The 24,231-nt window shown below is 38.2% G+C and overlaps 3 protein-coding genes across 3 annotated transcripts; 1 reads left to right on the forward strand and 2 right to left on the reverse strand.

Moving 5' to 3' along the window:
• Positions 1 to 569: 569 nt before the first annotated feature.
• LOC140948702 (prestin-like) lies at positions 570 to 15,115 on the forward strand. Its single transcript, XM_073397966.1, has 18 exons — positions 570 to 1,181; positions 2,014 to 2,124; positions 3,401 to 3,651; positions 4,171 to 4,335; positions 4,455 to 4,607; positions 5,037 to 5,119; positions 5,398 to 5,545; positions 6,137 to 6,247; positions 6,341 to 6,418; positions 7,252 to 7,347; positions 8,082 to 8,188; positions 8,296 to 8,365; positions 9,034 to 9,282; positions 10,588 to 10,725; positions 11,008 to 11,062; positions 12,369 to 12,481; positions 12,969 to 13,049; positions 13,915 to 15,115. The coding sequence occupies exons 1-17, from the start codon at positions 842 to 844 to the stop codon at positions 13,038 to 13,040; spliced, it is 2,340 nt and encodes a 779-aa protein (XP_073254067.1). The 5' UTR covers positions 570 to 841; the 3' UTR covers positions 13,041 to 13,049; positions 13,915 to 15,115.
• A 651-nt stretch (positions 15,116 to 15,766) lies between these two features.
• Positions 15,767 to 18,949, reverse strand: LOC140948704 (uncharacterized). The gene has a single exon (XM_073397968.1). It carries the CDS (start codon positions 18,904 to 18,906, stop codon positions 18,160 to 18,162), a length of 747 nt encoding a protein of 248 aa, XP_073254069.1. The 5' UTR covers positions 18,907 to 18,949; the 3' UTR covers positions 15,767 to 18,159.
• A 2,793-nt stretch (positions 18,950 to 21,742) lies between these two features.
• Positions 21,743 to 24,160, reverse strand: LOC140947505 (uncharacterized). Its single transcript, XM_073396623.1, has one exon. The coding sequence runs from the start codon at positions 22,606 to 22,608 to the stop codon at positions 21,886 to 21,888; it is 723 nt and encodes a 240-aa protein (XP_073252724.1). The 5' UTR covers positions 22,609 to 24,160; the 3' UTR covers positions 21,743 to 21,885.
• Between the last annotated feature and the right edge of the window lie 71 nt (positions 24,161 to 24,231).

Here is a 24,231-nt window from a genome sequence, read left to right on the forward strand (position 1 = left end):
GATAGAAGTGCTTTAACTGAAGATTTTTGCATTTTTATCTTAAAAAGACAAGACTAGAGGAAGAAGGAAAAACTGAAATACGAGGCCTCATCGTCGAAACCGGTGTATTTTAAATTTAATTTTTGGCTCAGCTCTGTGTAGAGCACATAGCTGATGTTTCTTTGTGGCGTGATGAAGAAAACTACATTTACGGTGAAAAACCATAAAAATAAGGGGCGAACTCCGATCGTTTCAATCAGCGGAAATGTTACTCCAACTATAGTCTGCGTAGCAGGTTCCTGAAAGGGGCATTTGGGCGCCAAGCCGAAACGTAAGTAAGTTAACCCCAATTCACCTGTTCCTTGCTCCTTGATGAATTATTTAAAAAGGTACAATTTCATAACATTGTTTTTTTTTTTTTTTTTTTTTTACCAACCAATTCAAAAAGCAAAACAGTCACTGTGTTCCTCATGATTTTGTACTGAATCTTTTTCCTCTCAGAGGACCTCTTGTTTACGTCTACATATCGTAGGTACTCACTTCGAGGAAGAACAGCTGATATTTTTGGGACCTGTCACCTGAAAGAAAAAAGTGCGTGGATACAGTTTTAAAAGTTAATCGTAAACTAAACAGCATTAAGGCAAAGGTGCAACGTTATTCTGAAGTGAGCCAAACGAAGATAACCACAGATCAAAGACAAGTCTCGGTAAAACAGATATAAATTTATGATGAAGATCACCATCTGGCTTGCGTCATTTCAGGTGTTTGCAGACCACACCAGCATCATCAGCGACTGAAAAGGCACATCAGAGAAAAACTCTCCCAAAAAATTTACCACGTTCAACCAAGGATTGTAGTAGCCATGTCTTTAACGGACTTTGATCTTTCGGAAGTTCAGACTGCGAGGAATCGTCGACCTCGGCGTCGCTATAGGATAAATTTATCCCGCCATGTTTACAACGAGCAAGAGTTCACGGAATCGTTTATAAAGCGCGAAGATTATGTCTCGAGTTCTGAGATCGACAATTCGTCGTTCGCAAAATCTTTTAAGAGACATTTCTTCCCAACTAGATGTACTTGTAAAGATGTTTTACGATCTTGGTTCCCGATTGTTGAATGGTTGCCTACATATAAACTGCGGCAAGACATGGCCCACGACATAGCAGGCGGCCTAACCGTTGCTATCATGCATATTCCACAAGGTAAAAGACCAGTACATGCTGTTTGAAGGTTGCTTGTGTCGGCAATAGTTTAGGAAAGTGACGGGAATTCGTCATTTTTTTGTTTCTCTTTACTTATTCTAATCATGGCACTGGTCCAGGGGTGGAGACGATTGGTGGGGTGGAGAGAGAGAAAGAGAGAGGGGTGAGGGGTATAGCATGGCGGAAATTGAGTGCTGTTATTATGAACAATGCATTTTAGGACTATTACTAAATATAAAACAGTAAAATACAGCTTGAACTTGTAAAAATGAGTATTGGATTGGATTTTTCTCATGGCGAGAGGCTTGGAACATTTTCTTTTCAAATTGAGGGTACTCATGGGTATTATATCGTGAGGGAGACCACTGAAACCCTTTTCCAGCCAAGTACAGGAGTGTATTGACTCCAATAAGCGTTTCTCAGAGGATGACATGGTGCGCACTGCCCAACCAAGCCATCTGGAGATGCCACAGTTGACTGCTCTTCAGTCAACTGATGATGATGATGGTGATGATGATGATGATGATGGGTATATTAGTGTCAGGGAGGTGTGATTTAGGGCAGATTATTTTACAAAAAAGGTCCTATTAGGCCATAAGCAGATTTAGAGAAAGTATAAGAGTCCAGAACCCCATCTAAAAGAATTCCATTGTGAATAAACATCTTGTAATCATCCACCATTTTTGATAAGCATCGCTACTGTTTTGAGGGTGCATAGATAGTAAAATGAAAGAGATGTTGTACTTTTCATTGTATTTGCTATGCAAGATATATTCTCATGGGATTTTTATTTTCTTTATGTTATATTTTTTCTTCTGTTTTGCTGTTTCAGGTCTGGCTTATGCAATGCTGGCATCACTCCCTGCTGTGACGGGCCTGTACACAGCATTTGTTCCTATTCTTGTTTACATGGCAATGGGAACTTCTAGACATTTATCACTAGGTATCTTAAACTATTTCTTCCGGTACCCTTCGCGCTTTAACATCATCAGTGTATTGTCTGTTCTCTAACATTAACTAAAAAAGGGTTATCAAAGGCTAAATCTCTTTCAAAACAGTGAACTATTTCTTAGAACTAAGTAACACAGCTCATAATGAGATGCAATATTTTTACTAGTTAGACTAGTGTCTGAGGGTAAGCCAATGATAAATACTGTACCACTGAATTGAGTAAGCACTTGAGGTGCTTCTTGAGATATGCGGGAAAGTTATTTTTACCAGCGGTAAAGAACAAGTGATACAATCATTATTAACTATCCCAACTATAACATAAACAAGGATGGCTATTGTATCAGTAATTTCTTAACTGTGATAGCGATTTAACCTACTACAAGTAAAAACTCCACCAAGCATAAGCACTGGCCTGATGTTGCATCACATGTTGCTGATTTAAGGCGGCATGCTCCATTTTACTATATTGAGTTGTAAATTTGTGTAATTTTTAAGTCAATATTAAAAAAGGGCTCAAAGAATGAAAGAGCATTGGGTTGTTTCAGAAAATATCTATACAGGTTATTAGCAGAGCGGGAGGGCACAGAGGTATGGATATAATTTAACCCATTCGCTCCTAGAGATTTTGCCGAAAAACGCGTTTTGAAGCTAGTCGAGTGGTTTTCTGGTCACTGTCGTGCTATAAAGAGCTAAAACTTACCACAAACTGGTTTACAGGTCGAACACTTCGCGGTCTTCCGATCCAGATGCAAAATATCAGCTTGCGAAGTTCGGGCATGCGCAGAAAGCAAAATTTCGACATAGTTTTTGGGTTTAAAAGTGACACAGCAGTCTTGACTTTTACTTTTCGCTTTCTCTCCTCCCTTCTTTTTTTGCTTTTCTTGCCTCATTTTTTTTTTCTCTTGCTGGGCATTTAGTAGGCTTGATTTTGGTGGGAAGAGTTTTTAGGAAAGCTTTTAGGATCTTAGGATTAGGCGAAAGGAAAGGTAGGTGGGTAATGGGACAAGATTTTCATGGAGATTTTCAGGTCAATGTCACGTGGTTTTTTGCTTGTTTCTTCGGTGTCCTTGACTGAATTGTGCTCATTCTGGTATGGTTTGAAAGATCTCTTCACTCTGCACAAGTTAGTGAAGAAAGTTGTCCTTGACCGTTAAAACTGATGACGTCACAATGGGTAGAAAGGACCTGGATCCGCACGGGCGGTTACGGGCGGTTCAGGGGCGAATGGGTTAAATAACCATATTTTTCTGTTGACACCTTTCTTGCAGGCACCTTTGCTGTTGTATGCTTGATGGTAGGACATGTTGTGGAAAGAGAAGTGGAGCAGTCAATATCACCTTCTGCTGCCCCACCCCAAAGCACTACACAGCTGCCAAATACATCATCAGGAGCTGGTCTCTTGCTTAATTCAATATACAAACAGGAATCAAATAACTCTTTTCCAAGTCAGCAGGATTTGTTGGATGAAAAGAAGCTGGAAGTTGCTGTAGCTCTTTCAATGCTTGTTGGTATTTTTCAGGTTGGTAGTGATAATCGAGCAGCTGCTTTTCTCTCGATTTGTACTGACACACCTAAACTGTAGCTTCCCCATTTGGCACCAGCCTGCAGTACAAGTTTGTGACAGTTGAGGAAGGTGTAACATTTAACATGTCTCTGGTGGGATTCGAATCGATGACAAAGACTGTACTAGATGCAAACTTTATCTCATGGGGCCTGAGCACAGGTTCTCATAGAGAGCAAGGCCACTTCACAAGTGACGTAATAAATATTACTATTACATTTCAGTTATGAAGGTCCAAGCCTCAAATGTTTGGACAATGGAAATGGCAATTTGCAGTGGAACGTCGATATAACAAAAGGACTGGCAAAATGTGTTCGCTATAACGAGGTTTTGTCATATTGAGATTCTTTTCCGTATGTCTCACTATCTCTGGGGTAATGAAAATCGTTCAGTATAGGGAGGACTTTGTTAAGTAGAGGTTCGTTATATCAAGGTTCTACTGTTTATCAACAGTTGATTTTATTTTCTTTTTGACAGTTTGTAATGGGTCTTCTTAAGCTTGGATTTGTGGCTGTTTACCTGTCAGATCCTATTATTAGCGGTTTCACTACTGGCGCTGCAATTTTGGTATTTACGAGTCAAGTGAAACATCTTCTTGGAATAACTGTTCCACGATATTCAGGGGCATTCGCTGTTGTTAAGGTTTGAATCAACGTACTCTTTTTATGCTTTACCTAGCAGTAAGATACAAGATTTTTTATTTAATATGTACAACAGCTTACAGGAAACTACTTTTAATATTTATTATTTGTCTTTTGCAGACGTACGTATTTATGTTTAAGAACATTACACTGTCTGTGCCTGGAGCTGTTGTGACTGGAATAATCTGCATTCTTCTCCTGTTTTTACTCAAGTTCATTAGCGAGAAACTGAAGGATAAAATGAAATTTCCTTTACCAGCTGAATTAATTGTGGTAAGTAAAAATAATTTGTCTTAGATGCTGGGGTCACTGCCTAATGTCTACTTGCAATATTGTCTTGTATTTAAGTTCAGGTTTAGAGAATGTGGTTGTATTAATTTTTGTTAAAGAACTAGCCATAATAATTATTAGTCTGAAGGACATATCTGTGTGAAAATTTATATAAACTGTAATGTAATAGTAAGCTTGAAAATAGTTTCTGTGTTGATGTCTCTTTATTATCCATTGTAGAAATATTATTTAAGTGATGCAGGATTATTGGTGCTTTCTGTTGAAACTTCTAAGTTTGATACTTACACTGGACTCCATACTTTCACTTGTGATTCAATGATAATTTTTTGTTAACAGTCGAGTACTTACTTGTTAGATAGAGATGCCATTATTTGTGACTACCTGTCCTTTTATTTTGTTTTGTGTTTGCAGGTTGTCCTTGGAACAATGATTTCATATTTGGTTGGTCTGAATAAAAAGTTTCAAGTGCCAATTCTAGGGAACATTCCCAAGGGGTAAGTGTTTTTTTTTTGTTTGTTTTCACTTTTCTCATTTACATAGAAAAGGACTGTTAAATAAAAAGAATTTCATTTGGTTTTATATCTCATTTTGTGCTGTAAAATATTGTTTCTGTCCAACAAATAGCTTGTTATAAGAAGAATAAATTACAACTAAGTGTTTTTAATATATATATTTTTTTTTCATTAAAATACAAGTGATGGTTCTAGATAACTTGTTTTGTTAATTAGCCCATTTTTGTGTATTTATTCGTAATTTTTTTTATTCTCCACAGTTTACGAGTGCCATCTGCTCCATCTGCCTCATTGTTCACAAGTATGATTCCTGATGCTGTTGTAATAGCTATCGTTATATTTGCCACAAATGTTTCACTGGCCAAAGTGTTTGCCAAGCGGAACAATTATGTTGTTGATTCTAATCAGGTAACTATGCAGAAGTGATTGGCATGTAACTTCTCTTTATAATATTCAATACTTTGTCCAATGGACAGGTGATGAGAATTGGTAAATTTAATTCAGCCAGTGCAAGCTATATTGATATAACCCCAAATTGTCTTAAAACCAATGCACAATAAAATGCATAGCAGCCAGAAATGAGAATTACTATTTGAAATCAGATCTGGGGAGTGAAAGGGTTAATAATGACATTATTTTATAGAAATGTAAAAGACTAGCAACTGAGAAAATGTTTGTGCTTTTCTTGTAAAGAAAAGATAGCACTGAAACAAAGTATGTCAATATGGGAATTATAAGCAGGTGAATTGCCATCAGCATATCATGTATGTGTGTCATTGAAGTTGAACCTGTGATACCCATACATAATCAGATTTTCTCCTTTTTCTTTCTCAGTGGTCTGTGAAGTTTCCTCTTTCCTTCAGAAAACTAATTAGTTTTTAAATTCCAGTTTGGTCTGGAATCTGTAGGGAATGAATTTGTGTGAATTTTACATTGGCCTCTCATTAGATGTTGATAGAAAATTATATCTGATTCATTGTTTATTTTTTTGCCTCCTAGGAGCTTATTGCCTGTGGGTCTGCAAATATCCTGGGTTCCTTTTTTTCCTGTTTTCCTGTTAGTGGTTCACTTTCTAGATCTGTCATTCAAGAAAGTATAGCACGGACACAGGTATTTAAAAATAATTATTGTACTACTAGCAAAGTTTACCCGTCATGCAGCTTCTTTTTTAAATTTGCACTTCTTATTTATTTTGTTTTTCAGCTCTGCACCATTCCTGTTGTTATTGTTATTATTCTGGTGTTGCTTTTTATAGCTCCTCTTTTTTATCACTTGCCTAAGGTTAGTAAAAGGCAATGCTTATGAGTATACAATTTCACAAAAATTTCATCTTCATCTTTCCCAGGGATATTACGAACCAATTTAATGTCCAGCTTGCAGTTGGCTAATGCTAGCTCAAACCCTTCACTGGTATCGGAGAGGTCAAGTTTCAAATCTCGGCAAGCCTGAATTTTCTTGGGTTTTCTTTTTCACAGTTGCATAAGTTGTGTCCTTAACTGTGATGATCTTCTTTCACAGGAAAAAATAACGGCTTCCCATTTTTGGATATTTTTGGGTATAATTTTTAAAGAATACCCACAAAAATCCCAAATTTGGAAGAGTGAGACAAGTCCCAATCTGGGAACTTGGTTGGGAATTCCCTGGTTTGGACTTGTCTCACTTTGCCAAATTTGTGATTTTTATGGGTATTCTTTAAATACCCCAAAATATCCAAAAATGGGAATCCGTAATTTTTTCCTGTGTTTGCATTTAAAGGCAATGTTTTATATTGTTGATTTAAGGCAGTAGCAATCAACAGCTGCAATAATTTTATTACTATCATGTGAGTGATAATCAGATACTCGTTGTTATCCTTCTTAAGGTCCTGTGACCTTAATGTATCAGTTTTTAATGTAATTAATTGAGTAGAGTTATTTCATAATATTTTTTTTTATACTCTTAAATCACCCGCTGTAGGTGAGAGAGTCTTTGACATGTACAGAGACTCATAAGCAAGTCATTTATATTTGGACTCCAATATTCTAACAACTCTTAGTAAGAGTGCCTCGCTCCACATCAAAGCTGTTTTAAGAAACATTCACTTTTTTAATACTGTTCGCTGCATTTCACTCTAGGCTATACTAGCTGCTGTGGTTGTTGTTGCACTCAAAGGCTTGTTCCGTCAATTTACCAGGCTGGTGCAACTCTGGAAAATTTGTAAATTAGATGCTGTGAGTCAAGTAAAATTATTTTTGAAATAAACATAATTAATTTTAAAAGATCCCCTAATAGAATCACAATCTGTTAGCAGTGAGCAAGCCCCAGTCTGAATCACTTTGGGCCATTGGGAGTTATTTTACACAATGAGAGTTGACACATGGGCCAGAAGGAGTCGACAACCCCTGGAGAATGTTATCATCCCTCATGACAGTCATCACCTCTATCTGAGGTCAGCAACCCCAGCTGGGAGCCATTAGCCCAAAGACGTCACTATGGCTTTTAAGAAGCTAGCATTGGAACTGTGTGGTACAGCTGTAACTCCACCTGTGGGATGCATCCCCCCCCCCCCCCACCCCCACCCCCGGCAATGGCACTGTTGCTCCCACTGGAGATGCTCACTTCTTTGGGGATTTTACTAGGAGTAAAAGTGATTTCCCCCTGGGGATCCAAGCACCCTTTGGCAGAATGACTCCCATATTATGGTGCTGGGTATCACTCTATCAAGCTGTCAGCGGATGTTTTACAGATCACATTCCACAATCAAAATACAGCTCATCTTGCGACAAATTTCCTAGCTCTACATGACCACTGTCTAAATTGTGTTGCGGACCAAGGGGGGAACTGTGGGACCACTTGGGGCACCATTTTTGAGTACCTCCTCCATTCAATGTTAGTTGGAGCTAACACCTGATTTGTGTATAACATGGATTTTATAGAATCATAATCATTTGTTTTCTTTTTGAAGGTTGTTTGGTTTGCAGCATGGCTGGGAGTTGTTCTGCTAGGAATTGATGTTGGTTTAGGAGTGGGAGTAGTTATTGCACTTGCAGTGGTATTGTACAAGTCCTCAAGGTTTGTTGTGTAGTTTTTTTAACAATTTACAAGTCAATTGAATTACGTGACAACTTTTAACATGCACATGTAACTTCATAACTGATCTTGTACTTCAAAATCTTTAGGCCACCAGCAACACTTCTTGGCCAAATTCCCAACACAGGAATTTACAGAGATCTACAAAGAATTCCTTCAGTAAGTAGAGTAATCATACTAATTTGTGAAGTAGCAATACAAAGTGAAATGGTAGTTATTTCTAGTCTTGTTTCTGTGTTCCTTGTAGGAAGTAATGAGTCAATCATTGCATTGTCTCTGTAACTTGAAATTCAGTCATTTTCAAAAGATACGTGTGTATACTGCAACTAAATTTCTTGCTGAAAATTATATACTAATAAAAATTATTGTTACTGTGCTTGGAACATTAAACAGTAGAAGTAGCCTGCAAGAGCAGACACCTTTTCCAGCACTTGATTCACTCACCAAGAAAAGTTGTTGTCTGAGCAAGTTAGCTCTCAGACATGATGCCTGATGTCATGTCAAAGAAGATTCTACATTATAGTTGTCACATTGTTGAAACAGTTGTCACTTTTATAAAATAATGTCCTCCCCAATGTTGATCCATTTTTCACCCACTGGTAAAAATGCAAATATCAACACTTGAAAGAGACAGAAGGAGGACACAGAGAGAAATGAAAAATATATTGGTTGAGAAAGTGTGACCTTAAAAATCATCAGCTTTCATTGAGTTTTTTTTCAATAAAATTTGAGGCCTGTTGTACTCAAAAAGTGTATCATTTGGAATCGAAGCCTATCAAATTTCCAGTTACTCCTTCAAATTATTGTTGATATTTTTTTTTTTGTAGGCAAAGCCAGTTCCTGGTGTGAAGATATTTCGGTTTGAGTCAACAATTTTTTATGCGAATGCTGAGTATTTCCGCAGCACTTTGATAGAACTTACTGGCGTTGATCCACAGAATCCTCATCGGCATTGTAGCATCGGCAGTGGAAGTTCTGTTCATTATCGATGCAGTCCAGAAAGTCCTTCCATTGAGATAACTAGACCGATTTTTCCTGGTTCTACTGTGGCAGCGCACACAGCATGGGAAAATGGGGTACTGTAATATCTTGTTCCTTTTTCAAAAAACCATGAGTAATTATTGCAAGACTTGTGAAGCCTTCTTTGGAGGGATATGCATGTCCCCATTCTGAATTTCAATACCCTTTATTTTGCTTAGTGAGGAGCAAGCCATGTCCTTGTTACTCTATTACTATAAAAAAAATTGTATTTGTGCTTTTCTTTATCATTGTTACAGTTTCAATTTGTCTTTATGTCATTAACCCTTTAAGTCCCAATAGTGACCAAGATCAATTTTCTCCTAACAATAACCATACACTGTTTAGAGATCAGTTATGAGAATTAATAAAATGATCATCTGAGAGAAAATGCCCTGATCTATCATCAAATTCTCTCAACTAATTCCTTAAGGAAATGTTGGAGATCAGTTTGGAGAATTTGTATGTGGATACTGGGGCTTAAAGGGTTAATTGTTGCCCTTAATTTTCATCTGTGTTACATGTATGTTACTGTTACAAGGGCGTGCTGCTTGTCGAGATTTCATCCAAGCAGTGTTTCACTAGTCAGAAAATACATTGATCTATGTTTTACTGTCTATAAGCAAATCCATGGTTAAATACACTTTGAAGCGGGGGGGGGGGGGGGGGGAGACATGATGTAATGGTACAATAAAAAAATTATAATTCACTCCTTTTGCAAGTTAAGTTCCTCAAGAGGTTGCAGTGCATATCAGCGTGTAAAGAAAGTCATGTCCGATAGCCCGGCGCTAGTGGATTTTGCTATCGGGCAGGTGATTTTTGTTGTTAACTTGCCCAATGGGCATGTGCTGTTTTTCAGGGGAATTCAAATTACAAAAGGATTGTAATCAATCCTGCTAATCAAAAAGGGTTTTGGAGCTAGTTGAAATGACTTGTGGGCTAGTACATGCTAGCTACAGCTTGCCCGAATGGCAGGCTGTAAAACTGACTTTCTTTGCACCCTGCATATTCTTTCTGCTAATGTGTAATGACATAATTTCTGCTGTGAAAGAGATTACACACCAAGGAAAAAATTGTTGAGAAATATGACTGTTTTGAATGTAGCAGATATGGATGCACTTAAGCTTGGAACATGAATGGCTGAAAGATGACTTATTACAGATACATTTCTGGTCTTGTCAAGCGTATGGGTGGAAACTGACTCAAACTTTCTCAAAAGACATAACATTTTTCCCAAAGTAAACGTCAGCATTATTATTAATTTTTTGTGTAAAGCAAATTTTAACTTGCATATCCAGAGAAAATTTGACCAGTATTTTGAAGGAGACTTTGGTTTGTTAGCTTGTCATTTTTCTTTATTTCAGGAGGTAGAGTTGCCCTTATGTGACAGTGAAAACAATGATAATAATTCTGCAGAGAATTCTTTTCCAGTTCATGCCATAGTTATTGATGCCAGCACCTTTAATTTCATTGATACTCAAGCAGTAAGCACACTGTTACAGGTGAGGCTTGGAGATGTGACATAAACTGCATACACATGTTAGGTTAACATAATAATTTTTAGCTTCAGGCAAAGGTTATTAATTTAACTTTAAGGTAAAATTTATTGTCTCTTGCCTTTCATCAATAGCTGTAAAACTAAATGAAATTTCTTTGTACAGTCTACATGCTCCTGTTTTCAGGCAGTACTGCATGTCCAATAACAATCATGTTTATAATTTTAAATACATAAGTCAGTGTAAGTTTAATATAATGATTAATATTAATACATTTTTTCTTTCTAGCTTGGTGTGGAGTATGAAAGGATTGGGGTGAAATTTTACTTGGCACACTGCAGATGTAAGTTTTGATCTACATTATAATAATTATCTTTTTAGAAGATTTCCATCTAAAAAATATTTTGAAGGAGTGCACAAACCCAAAATTGCTGCCCACAAAAGTTTCTTGCCAGCCTTATACTCCTGGGCTCCAGGAGAGGGATGAGACACCATTTGATTAAGATAGGTAATACATACTTAAGATACAGTCAGTGGTCTATGTCTGACCACTTCTCGTAAGAGACCACCTCCCATAACAATTCTCCCTAAATGTTAGCTCAGCATTCATGGCTGGTAAGGCAAAAAATATGCGCCAGAGGTGCAATTTCCGAGGAGGGGGAGGGGGGGGGGGGTGGTAGTGGAGTGAGGGACATGGCCTCACTCTCGCTGGGAAATTTAGGAGCTAAGTTCTCTAAAAGTCATTCCAAGACCTTACGTAAATTGGCATTGTTATCTTTAGACAATAATTTAAAACATTTCATTCCAAAAAATTTACTCCGTCTTCAATGTTCTCTTTCTAAAATGCATGGACCTCTTTGATGAAGGAGATCCTGGTGGTTCAATTCTCATAAGCGACCAGTAAATATTTGCATTTTTCGGGTGGTCATCGAGGGGAGGTTTAACTGTATTTAATAGATAATTTGTATTAATGGTTTGTGTCTCAGTTAGGGGCTATACTTAGATAGTTTATCTTCCAGTCAGTTGAGTGGCAAGCTGTAGGGGCAGCACAGTGAGGCTGAATGAAGCCAATGAGAGGAGAATTCTCATTTTATTTTAATTTGCCAGCTATTGGACACAACCCAGTGCTTAGTGGGGATGGGTACGAGCAGGGACCATGCGAGGCAACTCCCCTACCCAATCCAACAAAGCATGATCGTTAGATACTAGGACAGGTTACTGCCCAGAAACTGTTAGATCAGTTCTTTTATGTTCCTCAAGGGTCAGATCAGTGAACATGTTGTGACATGGGGTGGCAGTTTCTTATCCAAAAAGACTAGAAATTCTAACTATTTGCAGATGTCAGAGCACTGCAAAGACAGCACTTTCTCCTTGATTAGCTTTTAAGACCTTGAGTCTTGGTCTGGCCAGGAATTGAACCCAGGGCTACCACAGTGAAGTCTGGTTAACCCAACTAATTGAACTAAACCGATGGTGCAATGAACTGGCCGGGGAAAAGGGAAGTAGTCTTTGGATGATGGTATCATACCTAGAGCAACTACCTCTCCGATAGGCAACAGCTTTGTAATCATGTGATGCTATTTAATTTTCCTCCAGTACTCATGCATGAAACATTAGTTTTAAATGTTACTTTTCTTGTTACTCTTCAGACCACATTCGTCAAATGCTAGAGAAAGCTGGCTTCATAGCTAGAATAGGAACGGAGCATTTATTTGTATCTGTCCATGATGCTGTCATACACGCTGTTGGCATTCATTCTGAGGTGAGGACAGTGGATTGTTTCTCCATCACACTCTGCTGCTCCAGAAGCTACTCCCCTAGGGAAAGTAATTTGAGCCAAGACCCACCCACCACTCCCCCATCCTGAGACAGTCAAACACACCCATCTGAAAAATCCACCTTAGGCTCTTGTTTTCCTTTTGGTTTCCACTAGGTAGTTTAAGTACAGACATTTTTGAGCGATGCATGTCAACCAGAAGTAGACTTTTTGCATCCTTGGCAGCAGTTTTGCCCACGTTTTAGGGAAAATCCTGTCTCAAGAGTAAAGATACTTAGCAATACAAATTTGCTAGCGTTTTAAAATGGAAAAGGCATCACTTTCTGTTGACTTGTGTCATTCAAAACCATCTTTTCTTTAGCTGCCTTATGACTGTCTGTGGGGTGGTTATGGATATTTTCTGGCCCCATGCAATGTGTAATTTATAGCAGCTGCTTACTGTTTAGTTTTTTTTTTTTTGGTGGTGTTGTAGGATAACTCTCATTCCTCCCCAGTGATGAGTGACACTGAGTCAGCCAACATGGCAGTAGAAACTGGATCCTGAAATCCACCGGTTTGTAAATGTTGCTGAGGCATTATTTTTTCTTTCTATCAGTTGAAGTACTGTAAACTGCTGCTTAAGCACTGAGCTCATAAATCTTTGTAAGGGGTTTTAGGAAGGCATATAAAAGGAGGGGTGTGTATCCAGGGAGGCTTATCAGCAAAAAAGAAAAGGTGCTTCAAAACAATCTTTAGCGGCGCTGATCAAAAACGTTTTTGTGTTTTAACACTGGTTTTTGGTGAGGTTTCAAAATGTCTTAATTAGTCAAATTCGTTTCAATACAAGCCAGTGGGGGGCTTATAATCAGGGCCCAGTTGTTCAAAGGCCGATTAGGGCTAACCAAGGGTTAAATTTTAACCCAGGTCCCTTTTTCTTTTGTTCAAAAGAATTTTCCCGGATTATTTTTGCTATTCGTTTTAAGCCATTTAATCATCAAACTGTAGACAAAAAGAATAAAACTGATTTTGTTTTTTAAGCTTTGAAATCTGAATTCAAATTTCGCACTAACCCTGGGTTATCTTAATCCTGCTTTGAACAACCTGGCCCTGATGTATTTTGGGCCGATAACTGGAAAGGCTTATAAGGGTGGGGGGGGGGGGGGGGGGGGGTCATAAGTGGGGTAGCTCATAAGTGTGGGAAGGCTTTTAAGTGGGGTTGCTTGTAAGTGGGCGTATAAGTGGGGGATGGGCGCGTATAAGTGGCAAAATTGATTTTCCTTATACAAATGTACGAGGTTTGGGTGGCTTGTGACTAAATAATAGATCAAGGGCTTTTAAATTTTAAAAGAAAGGGAAATTGAGGTAACCATGGAGGTTTCAGTGATAAATATATCTGTATGCTTTGATAATATTTACACTATGTTTTTATTTTCCTTTAGGTTAAAGTCTAATGAGAACGTAGACAATGTCAATCAGAAAAGCATGCCATATCAGCCATTATCACGCTGCAATCAAGGCTTTGATTACCATCCTGGTGATTAGTAAAGTTTCACAACCAGACATCTTTGCTGCTAAAGAAGAAAATAGAACCTGTAAGCGAGAAAAGTTGAAGACATTAAAGAATGGGCGTCATCTTGACTAAATTCCCACTTCCTGTAGATGTAGAAGATTAGTACAGCTGTAACATAGTGGAAGCCATACAATCATGCTGAACATGAGCTGAAAGATTTGTGATAATTTAAGTTATGGTGATTTAAACAAGAAAACTTTTCATGAAAATGATAACTATGGATGTCGGTTTTAAAACTTTTGAAAATTTTGTGAAGAAGCTGGCATGGGATTAGCCAAGGAGAATGGCTGAACGTTCTCCTTGTGAAAGTTTTTCATTAGAACAGCCCATACAAGCCCAAAATTCTGAACTCAGGATAATCAACAATAACTTAAAGTCAACGTGAATTTGTCATTGCTTGGTTGGTAGTATAAGCCAAACCAAAAAAGCTATGGTGGGAGGCGGAGGGGGAGAAGATCTTGGAGACCTTGAGAATCACTCTTTCTGTTGTATGAATAATTTAAGTAGACTGCCTCTAAAACAGAAAATTTAGAGTACATGAAATTGTCAAAATCGGATTTGGGAAAACATGATCCCTTCAACCTGCAGGGCTGTGACTAAGGGTTGGGATTTTCTCTGGCTTCTTGGAGAAGAGACAAAATAGAATATAAAGAACATTGCTGCTAGCCGTTCAATTTCCCACTACTGAATGCATATACCCAGAAACATGAAAGCTTAGTGACAGCCCTGCTTAAACCCAAGGCAAACTTCCCCCTCACCCTTGTACCCATAGTTTTTTTAGAAATATTGCTTCAGAATTATTATTTATATAGCACATATGTAAATCTTTAAAACAATTTTATATTTTAAAGTAAAACATGTGACGAATTAGTAGTATTTGTAAACTAAAAACACTATTTTTGCTAAAGCACCGAGAAATATTTTACCATTGATTTCAGGCTAAGAAATTGTTGTGTGAGGAAATAAAAAATGATGTCACTTACCATCAAGTGAGTATTGATACACCCTAGCTACAGCGTTAACAACAGAAACCGACTACTTATAACATTGATATGTGTATACATTTTGCCAAACATCATTTCTTGGACAGTTTTGACTATAAAAAAAATTAATTAAAAATAGGAAATTTTATGTTTCATGCCAAAAACACAACCCTTTAGAAAAAACCCACATTGGCTACCATTCAAATTTGAATAATTCCAGGTGCCCTTGTAACCACTCAAGAACATTCCCAAAAACCATTTTCAATGTATTTTTACCATACACAAAATAAAAGAAATTATTTCAGATTTTGATCCCAGTCATGGGCTAACCCCTTAAGAAAAATCCCAAAATATGGCTGTCGGCCTAAATCAAAATGTTGGTATTTTAAATGGTCCAGGTGCGCTTGTTACCACCCCAAAACTGTGCCAAAAACCATTTCTCAATGTATTTTTACCGTACACAAAAACAGAAGAAATTTCTAATGTTGACACAAAATCATGGGCTAACCCCGTTAGAAAATCCCAAATTGTCGCTGGCGGCGTAAATGGAAATTTTGGTATTCTTCATGGCCCAGATGCCCTCACTACCACTCCAAAACATTGCCAAACCCATATAGAAGTAGAAGAAATTTCAAATTTTGACTGAAAATCATGGGCTAACCCCTTGGCTTTAAAAAAACTCCCAAAACATGGCTGTCGGCCAAAGCTGTAATATTGGTGTTCTAAATGGCCCATGTCTTACCAAATGGTAAACACCATTTTAATCTGCAACAAAAATTTACATGCTTTGCAATAAAAAGGTATAAATATACCTGTAGTTGTGCATTTGATCATATACCTAAATATCAATATTTTGTACACAAGAAATAAATTCAGGAACATTATATTTACTTGGATCCACTTTACTAAAAAATTTGGACTTTCCGAACCAGTTTGACAGCTGACAGGCTTGCCAAAGTAGGCCCCAGACAAATTTTAAACAAACTTAGTTATAATGGATCCCTTTCAATGACCATGTTTTGATTTAAAAGCAAGCTGCTAATAAAAATTTCAGTCTTGATATAATTTATAAAGATTTTTCATACACATATTTAGGCTGTATTTAATTTAATGCACATTTCTGTATTTACTTGAATAAGTGCTGCATTATTAAAGCCCACCCTTGAATGAGCAAATGAGCAAAAATTTAGGCAAATGAGTTAATTAGCGCTGCCCACAAATAAGCACTGTGGCCTAGATGCAATCAACATCAAACGGCGCTCTGTTAGTTTAATATGGGAAATAATACCATTATAACTTAAAACAATACTTTGTTGTCCCCCTCTAATAATTGCCCCATTTAAGGCCCTGAAAAACTTAATAAGCGTTGCAGTGGTTATTCAAATAAATATGATATATCTTTCCTTGGACTTAACAGAAGCCTCACATCATTTTGGCCTTCAGGCTTTGTATGCACTCTTTCTTCCTGTGATGTACCAGTATCTCTCAAGGAACCCTATTGTCCTGGCCACGTCAGTCGTACAAGACTGAATAAAACTATCCATTGGATAGCACATTAGATTGCTTTATCCACATGGATAGCACTAGCCATCTTTTGAACAATGAGGACCAGTACTGTAAAGATAATTTAAATACCCGCATGGCAGGGTAAGAAAATGAAATAAAGGAAGATTATCTTACTAAAGCTATTTCCATAATAGACTGTCACTGACTTTCTATTGGTTCACTGGCATAACCTGTGTGAAACGAAGGAGTGTAATTTACAGACTCTTCAAGTGATTTGCTCTATGTCAGCAAACCAATATGAAAGTTGGGCCTATTCCCTACACTAAATAACTTAGGGGAAAATAAACGTATTTTCTGGTGCAGAAATTTTTTTTTATGGAATTGAGCCAGTATAATAAACGACAGTTTTTTTCAAAAAACAACCTCAGTATGTTCAACCTTAAAAATGTTCAATCTCTGGATTAGGTGGCCACCCTATATTAAGTGGCTAGCAAGAAAAGACTAGTAAATTACCTGTTTATTATAATGGAAAGTTCTCCTACTGTTGTCACCTCTATTAGCAGCCATCAAGTGCTTGATTATAGCAAGCCCGTTGAGGCATTATTCAATTTTTGAATTCAATGTTAAATAATATTAGAAACTGAAGTTCAATGTCAGTTCAATTTTAGTTCAATGAAATTCTCCCGACAAAGTCAATTCATTGGTAATTCAGTTGAATTGAAATTGAATTGCATTGAATTGGAATTGAATGTAAGTGTTGAATAATGCTACAATCAGCTTGCCATACTTGATACACTCAGTTGGGCTATGAAGAAGAATTTGACGAAGGAAACTATAGTCCCAGAGAGGTGATGACGGATTGTGGACCACTAATGCTCCTTCCGTTACATGTTTCTTTCAAAATAAAATGATATTTCTGCTAAAGTTATGCTAATTATGCTAACTTATGATAAACCTCTATTGAGTGGCCAACCTCCATTAAGTGGCCACTTGCTGGTATCGGACGGTGGCCACTTAATAGGGGTTTACCTTTATTTTTTTGGTTCTCAGATGTCCTTAAAAATTGGAAATATCTGCGACCATTTTGCAGCAGGCAAAGCAACAACCAAAGTCAACTGACCATCATGAACTTATCGGTGTCACTGCTGATGCTAGGCATAAAATATTCAAATCATGTGCCCAGGGGGGTACTCCAGATTTCAAGTGACAGGGATTATCGAGTGGGGAAAAAATCAAAACCCAAAAAAATCCCTGCACCAAAAATATTAAACCATTAAATGATGTAACATAAAAAAATAAAAACATTGAATGTTTTTAAATTGAATGTTTGAGTTGTACCTATTTGCAGAACTACACAGCCCGGATACGCAGGTGCTACCACAAATCTTCAGATTGTTTTGAATACCCCCAAAAATCCCTACTTAAATCAAGCAACCCCAAAAATCGTTCAATCATCTGCATCACTTAAAATGTGCAGTACCACACCCTGGGATCATGGGATCTATAATAATAAGTGGATATGAGCATTATTAATGCCACATTAAAATAGGTATCGCTGCCAAGCCAAATAAAATACAGCTTTCACAAGTTGTGAACTTGCAACACCAGTGTGATCAGTGATGTCACTAGACAGGCGGGGGAGCTGAAGGCGTTTGTATTGCACCATATGACGGTTTAGGAGTGTAAACTCCTCCTGATCTACCCTGTGTTGCTGCACTATAAGGGGGAGGTTGATCATTTGTTGCAGTTGTCCCAGGGTTGTATGGTGGAGGAACGGCCGTCTGATGTTGTTCATACTGAGGTGGGGGGTAGTATTGGTAGCCTTGTTGGTAGGGTGGAGGTATCTGTCCCACGTAGGGTGGGTAAGGCTGCGGTGTAGTTCTCGTTGTCCTCACGGTCGCTGTTGTAACTCTCTGTCCTACAATCACTCTTCCATGGTGAACTCGACGCCTTCTGCAAGCGTAGTAAAAGCACATGGAGAGCAAACAAGAGAAGATGAGAACGCCACACACTGACCCGATGATAACGGCCGTAGGATCATAACAGACTGAATCGTACGAACACTTTCCGTCACAACAGTACTCATAGAATCCACAATCTGTGTCACTAGAACATGAATAACCCAAACAGTCAGATCTGCATCGACCGCTACAGCAACTGAGTGAACTCTCAGAGGTGGCGCAATCGGAATTATCGGAACAAACTTGACCGAGGCAGCTTGAACCAGAAATACAAAAATGATTGCAACACACTTCAGATGAACTGCAGGAACTTGAGTCATACCGATAACACCACCCATAACTCTCAGCGAAAAAACAAGAACTAACAGTTAAAAGTACAATCAGCAAAGCTCGGAATGTAAAAACAGCCATGGCTTTTCCTGGATCGACTTGCTTGAATGTTGTCCAATATGGCTTCCACGAATCACGCTAACAACGACGTCATGACTAAAATCCTGACCTGGTGGGGGAGGGACAGGATAGTAAACCTCCCTATCTTCCATCTCTATCTCCTCCCTACTTTTTGGGCAATTTCTTCCTCCTATCTTGACTTAAGCCTTCGAGGAGCCATAAACCTATTTACATCGGGTTTTTGTGTTTCTTGGGTCTGGACACATTTAATTTGTTGGGTGAGCCACAGTTGACTCGAGCCCCGGAGGGGGCACTTGGGTATTTTTTGGGTGAGTATGTGCCGCCCAGGACTCCAAATTGGAACCCCGTTCTAAAAAATATTTCCGCTAAAATTAATACCCCGATCTAGAATTCGCCCTAAAACTGATACTCCGTTCTAGAAATGGGCTAATTTTTTATACTCCGTTCTAGAAAGTTTGTTAATTGAAATGGCCCTGTTTTTTCAAAAAGATATTTCTTTATTTGTTCGACTTATACACCAAATAAATGCTTCTTCATAATCATCCGAAGTACTGGAGCTCTCATCCATTCGAAATATTATACCCCGTTCTAGAAAACGCCTCTGAAATGGATACCCCGTTCTAAATCTGGAGCTTCAAAACCACGACCCCACTGGGCAGCACATACCAACCACTGCAGGCCTCTAGCCTGTGTACAGACGTCCCCCCTCCCTCAGAAAAAAATCGAGAGAAAAAAAGTCTCTTTCCCGATTTTTTCTGAGGAAGTGGGGACGTCTGTACACAGGCTACAGGCCTCTTGATGGGGGAAATTGCAAAAACGGGAAACAAAACAGCAATGGAGTGGAAAGGGTTAGCCCATTCTACCACTTTCCTTCCTCTGTCTAGTTCCTTGCCATCTCTTTGTGATTTCTTAGTATCCTCCTTACCCCAGGGGAGAGCATGTTCACAGGATTCTCTACTTCAAAACAAGAGTATGGTGACCACCATTTTTTAAATTTTATTTTCATGACTAGTGCCTCCTTTCAATGAAAACCAAATTGGCAAAATCTATGTTCAGGTTTTTTTTTTACCATTTTATTGAATATATTGCAAAGCTAGATAGAGCTAAAATGAGCCGAATTGCACACATCAAAACCTGAGCCTTCACTTTTTGTAGCATTCAGATGCAAAGTTATTCAATAAAACAAGTAGGCAGGGAATCAGACAGCTAGGGATTTCTTTTGCTTCAATTTTTCTTCTATTTTCCCATGAAAGTAACTGGGGGCCCGCCTCTTAATAAAAGCCATGTGGACAAGAACAGAATAAAGCCAATTTCTGTGAAATATCGATAATTATTGTATCAAGGAAGAAGCCATGCCCATTTGTCTAGTTTTGGGCTCTCCACAGTTATTGCCAAAGACCCCTAAGTAGCAGTATTCATCAGCATTGTGTGGTAAAAATGAGCTGTTAGTAACCCCTACTTTCACACATTTTTATCATCTTCTTGTCGACTTGTTACATCAGTTTACGAAATTTCATTGAAAATCTATGTTAGTTTCTTTCGCTAGGGAAACAGCTTGAGTAAATTAAAATACATAAACATATGCTTTGCATTTAGGCTTGGCTAAATCTTATTATTAAATCTTGTTATTATTATTTATTATTGTTTTATTATCATATTTATTATTATTAGTATGTGCGCCTTGATAACCAAAGTCAAATGAGGCAAAAAAATGTAGTAATATTATTACTCTGCTGATAAAGCCTGCATGAACTTTCACAAGGACAACAAAGTCACTCTGACAGGATTTCCTCATCCCCCTTGTTGGGATTTTGGTGACCAATTATGTTTCCATATTGGGGATTAAAGCTGGTATCTCCCTTATTACCATTTATGGGATCGATCGAGGAGGGTGTTTTGCACAGATATTCATGTCTATGAAAGCTGAAATCAATGCAATAATTGTCAATAACTTAGAACTAACACAAAATAAAAATTTATTACTTTTTTATCTCAGTTGTCTTTGAAACATCTGCTGGACCATACCATGATAATTTATGTAGCAGAATTAACAACCACTGAAGTCAAGAAATGGTCAGGATCCTTATGAATTTCATGACTTGTGACTCTGTTTGTCGCTAGGCATTAAAAATTATACAAAATATTCAAGTCATGAGATGAAAAATAATGTGTGACAAGGACATCATTAGTTCCAAACTTTGACAGACCCAACACCAAACAGTCCATTTTAAAAATGCGTATACCCTCCTGATCTATCCTGTGTTGCTGTACTGTAAGGGGGAGGTTGTTCATTTTCTACTGTTGTCCCATGGTTATATAATGGTGGAGGTATGGCCGTCTGATGTTGTTCATACTGAGGTGGGGGATAGCATTGGTAGCCTTGATGGTAGGGTGGAGGTATCTGCCCTACGTAGGGTGGGTTAGGCAGCGGTACAGTTCTTGTTGTGGTCCTAACGGTCGTGTTTGAAACTCTCTGCTCTACAACCATCCTTCTATATTGAGTTCGGCGTCTTCGGCAAGCGTAGTAAAAGCATATGGAGACCAAACAAGCGAAGATGAGCAAGCCTGCACACACGGAACCGATAGTTACGGCCGTATAATCATAACCATCATTATAACTGCAGGCTGAATCGAGCGAGCATGTTCCATAACAACAAATGTCTGAGAATTCACAATCTGAGTCAGTAGAACATGAGTAACTACAGTGAGATCTGCGGCATCGACTCGAACAACAAAATAGCAAACCACAATCGGAATCGGTGGAACAATAATGACCGAGACAGTCAGAGCCGAAAACACATTCATTGATACAACAAACTTGACCTGTTTTGCAGGAATTCGAGTCATACTGGGAACACCGGCCATTACTCACAGCAAAATGGGAGGAAGCAAGAGTTACAACTACAGTCAACGAGGCTCTGAATGTAAAAACGGACGCCATAGTTTCTTTTCCGCAAAGTCACACCAGAAATGACGTCATTATACAGCACCATATGTTCCTCTAGGAGAATTTACTCCCCCTGATTCCGTTTCTATTCCTACACTGTAAGCATAAGAGGGAGGATGATCACTTGCAACCGCTTCCCCAAAGCTGTTTGGAGGAGGCGAGGCCGACTGATGTTGTTCGTATTGAGGAGGAGGGTAGTCTGGGTGGCTATGTTGGTATGAAGGTGGTTCCTGTCCAGGGTAGGGTGGGGTACCTTCCGATGCATTTCTTGCGGTCGTAACATTGCTGGTTAAAACCCTTTGTCCTCTCCGGAGAACTTGGTGTTGGCGGTAAACGTAGCAGTAAAGGCAGGCAAAGAATAAACAGGCGATAATAACCACGCCCGCTATTACAGCGTAAGTTACGATTGGAGTGGTATCTGGGGAATCATAACTGGATGATTTAGGTGATCCGCGATCTGATTTAGTAAAATATAAATATCCCAGACAGTCAGATCTGCATCGACTCTCACAACAACTTTCAGAGACAGCGCAATCGGAATCCACGGAGCAAAACCGACCGAGGCAGCCAGAACCAAAAAAACATTCATTTTTGCAACAAACTTGAATTTCAAAACTACAAGAACTTGAGTTAGACTGAGTACACCAACCAATGCTCACAGCGAAAAGCGAGCAAGCAACAGCTAATAGCACAAGTAGTAATACTTGATGAGAAGCCATAACTCTTTTCTCTGAACGACTGGTTTGAATATTCATGAAAGGTAAGTCTCCCAAAGGTCTCAGCTGAAGGTCTTCCAAGAATAAGCCTTTTTTTTATTTCCGCATAGATTGATCACGTGATCAATTTTCTCTAAACACGAAAACAATTCGCTTTTGAAACATTTTGTTAGCACGAACTGAAAGAGCATATTAAAGTTAGGTAAACTATAAACTCTCAGCCATATATTTCAAAAGTAGCGATTGTAACGGCCGTCGAAAATTAGAAGGATTTGTCTGGGCCGGAAACACAACTCTTGCCACCCAGTCACGCTTGTGTGGTTTTCACCAAACGCACAGAACGCACTCAATTGAACCAATTATGCCACACTGTTAGTTGACATGTAACATTTTTACACATGTACATTTAATTTTGACGCTTGCAAATAAGCTTTCATGTCTATTATAATTTTTTAAAACTCAAATGGTGCGAAATTGTCATTTCTAGCCAGTTTTGGGCAAAAATAAAGGCCTTTCGACATGTAAATGCTCGCGTGATTTGATTCAGACTGTCTTGTCGTCATTTTTTCAGAAGTCTTTATTTTCTCAATGCCCTTCAAAGTGATAATAATAATTGTAGAATCTGTGCTCTTGGGCATAAATATATTCTTGGGTATAATTATGTTTTGGCCCTGCTACCATAAACTCTATTGTTTTATTATAAGTTGTTCAAAGGCCATTTTGTGGATCAAAGGGTTTATCCACATAGCTAAGCTTCATTAAATTGTGCTCGTAAAGGAGTACAATATGCCACTATACTAGCAGTGCTCATTAGAATTTTCTGAAATCATTTCAGAAAGTTATGAGCATTAGTTATTCGAAAACCTGATATGCTAGCTTTTTTTGAAATTGCTGATATTAGCACAAATGCAGAAAACAACCACGTAACATTTCGGTCAAATATTCAGACACTACAAATATACCTGAAGTCAACAAATTTAATATAAGAAACAGGAGGTAAAATTGCACATACTTCATTACATACTTCCGGGCAAATTATGCTGATCTCGTGCCAAAATAATGGTGGCATCGATCAATAAATGACCTATTTTGAAATACAAAAGGAGCCAAAAATACATAATATGTCAAAAGCACTTTTTTCGGGAAAATGATGGAAGGCATTATCGCAAGGATGAATTTTGCCAAAAATTGTGCTATCACAACTCATACTTCCAGCATCGTTTACACGAAAAAGTGGGAGAAACTTCAAGGTGTAATGATCCGCAAGGAAAGAAAGAAAGTTATGAGCATTAGTTATTCGAAAACCTGATATGCTAGCTTTTTTTGAAATTGCTGATATTAGCACAAATGCAGAAAACAACCACGTAACATTTCGGTCAAATATTCAGACACTACAAATATACCTGAAGTCAACAAATTTGATATAAGAAACAGGAGGTAAAATTGCACATACTTCATTACATACTTCCGGGCAAATTATGCTGATCTCGTGCCAAAATAATGGTGGCATCGATCAATAAATGACCTATTTTGAAATACAAAAGGAGCCAAAAATACATAATATGTCAAAAGCGCTTTTTTCGGGAAAATGATGGAAGGCATTATCGCAAGGATGAATTTTGCCAAAAATTGTGCTATCACAACTCATACTTCCAGCATCGT

This window comes from Porites lutea, chromosome 9, assembly GCF_958299795.1.
Source record: "Porites lutea chromosome 9, jaPorLute2.1, whole genome shotgun sequence".
NCBI classification, from domain to species: domain Eukaryota; kingdom Metazoa; phylum Cnidaria; class Anthozoa; order Scleractinia; family Poritidae; genus Porites; species Porites lutea.

Coding starts and splice junctions, on each gene's coding strand:
- LOC140948704 (XM_073397968.1), bottom strand. CDS start 18,906: ATGGCTGTTTTTACATTCCGAGCTTTGCTGATTGTACTTTTAACTGTT.
- LOC140947505 (XM_073396623.1), bottom strand. CDS start 22,608: ATGAATATTCAAACCAGTCGTTCAGAGAAAAGAGTTATGGCTTCTCAT.
- LOC140948702 (XM_073397966.1), top strand. CDS start 842: ATGTCTTTAACGGACTTTGATCTTTCGGAAGTTCAGACTGCGAGGAAT. Junction 6,419..7,251: donor TTTTTTATCACTTGCCTAAG/GTTAGTAAAAGG, acceptor ATTTCACTCTAG/GCTATACTAGCTGCTGTGGT. Junction 7,348..8,081: donor AAATTTGTAAATTAGATGCT/GTGAGTCAAGTA, acceptor TTCTTTTTGAAG/GTTGTTTGGTTTGCAGCATG.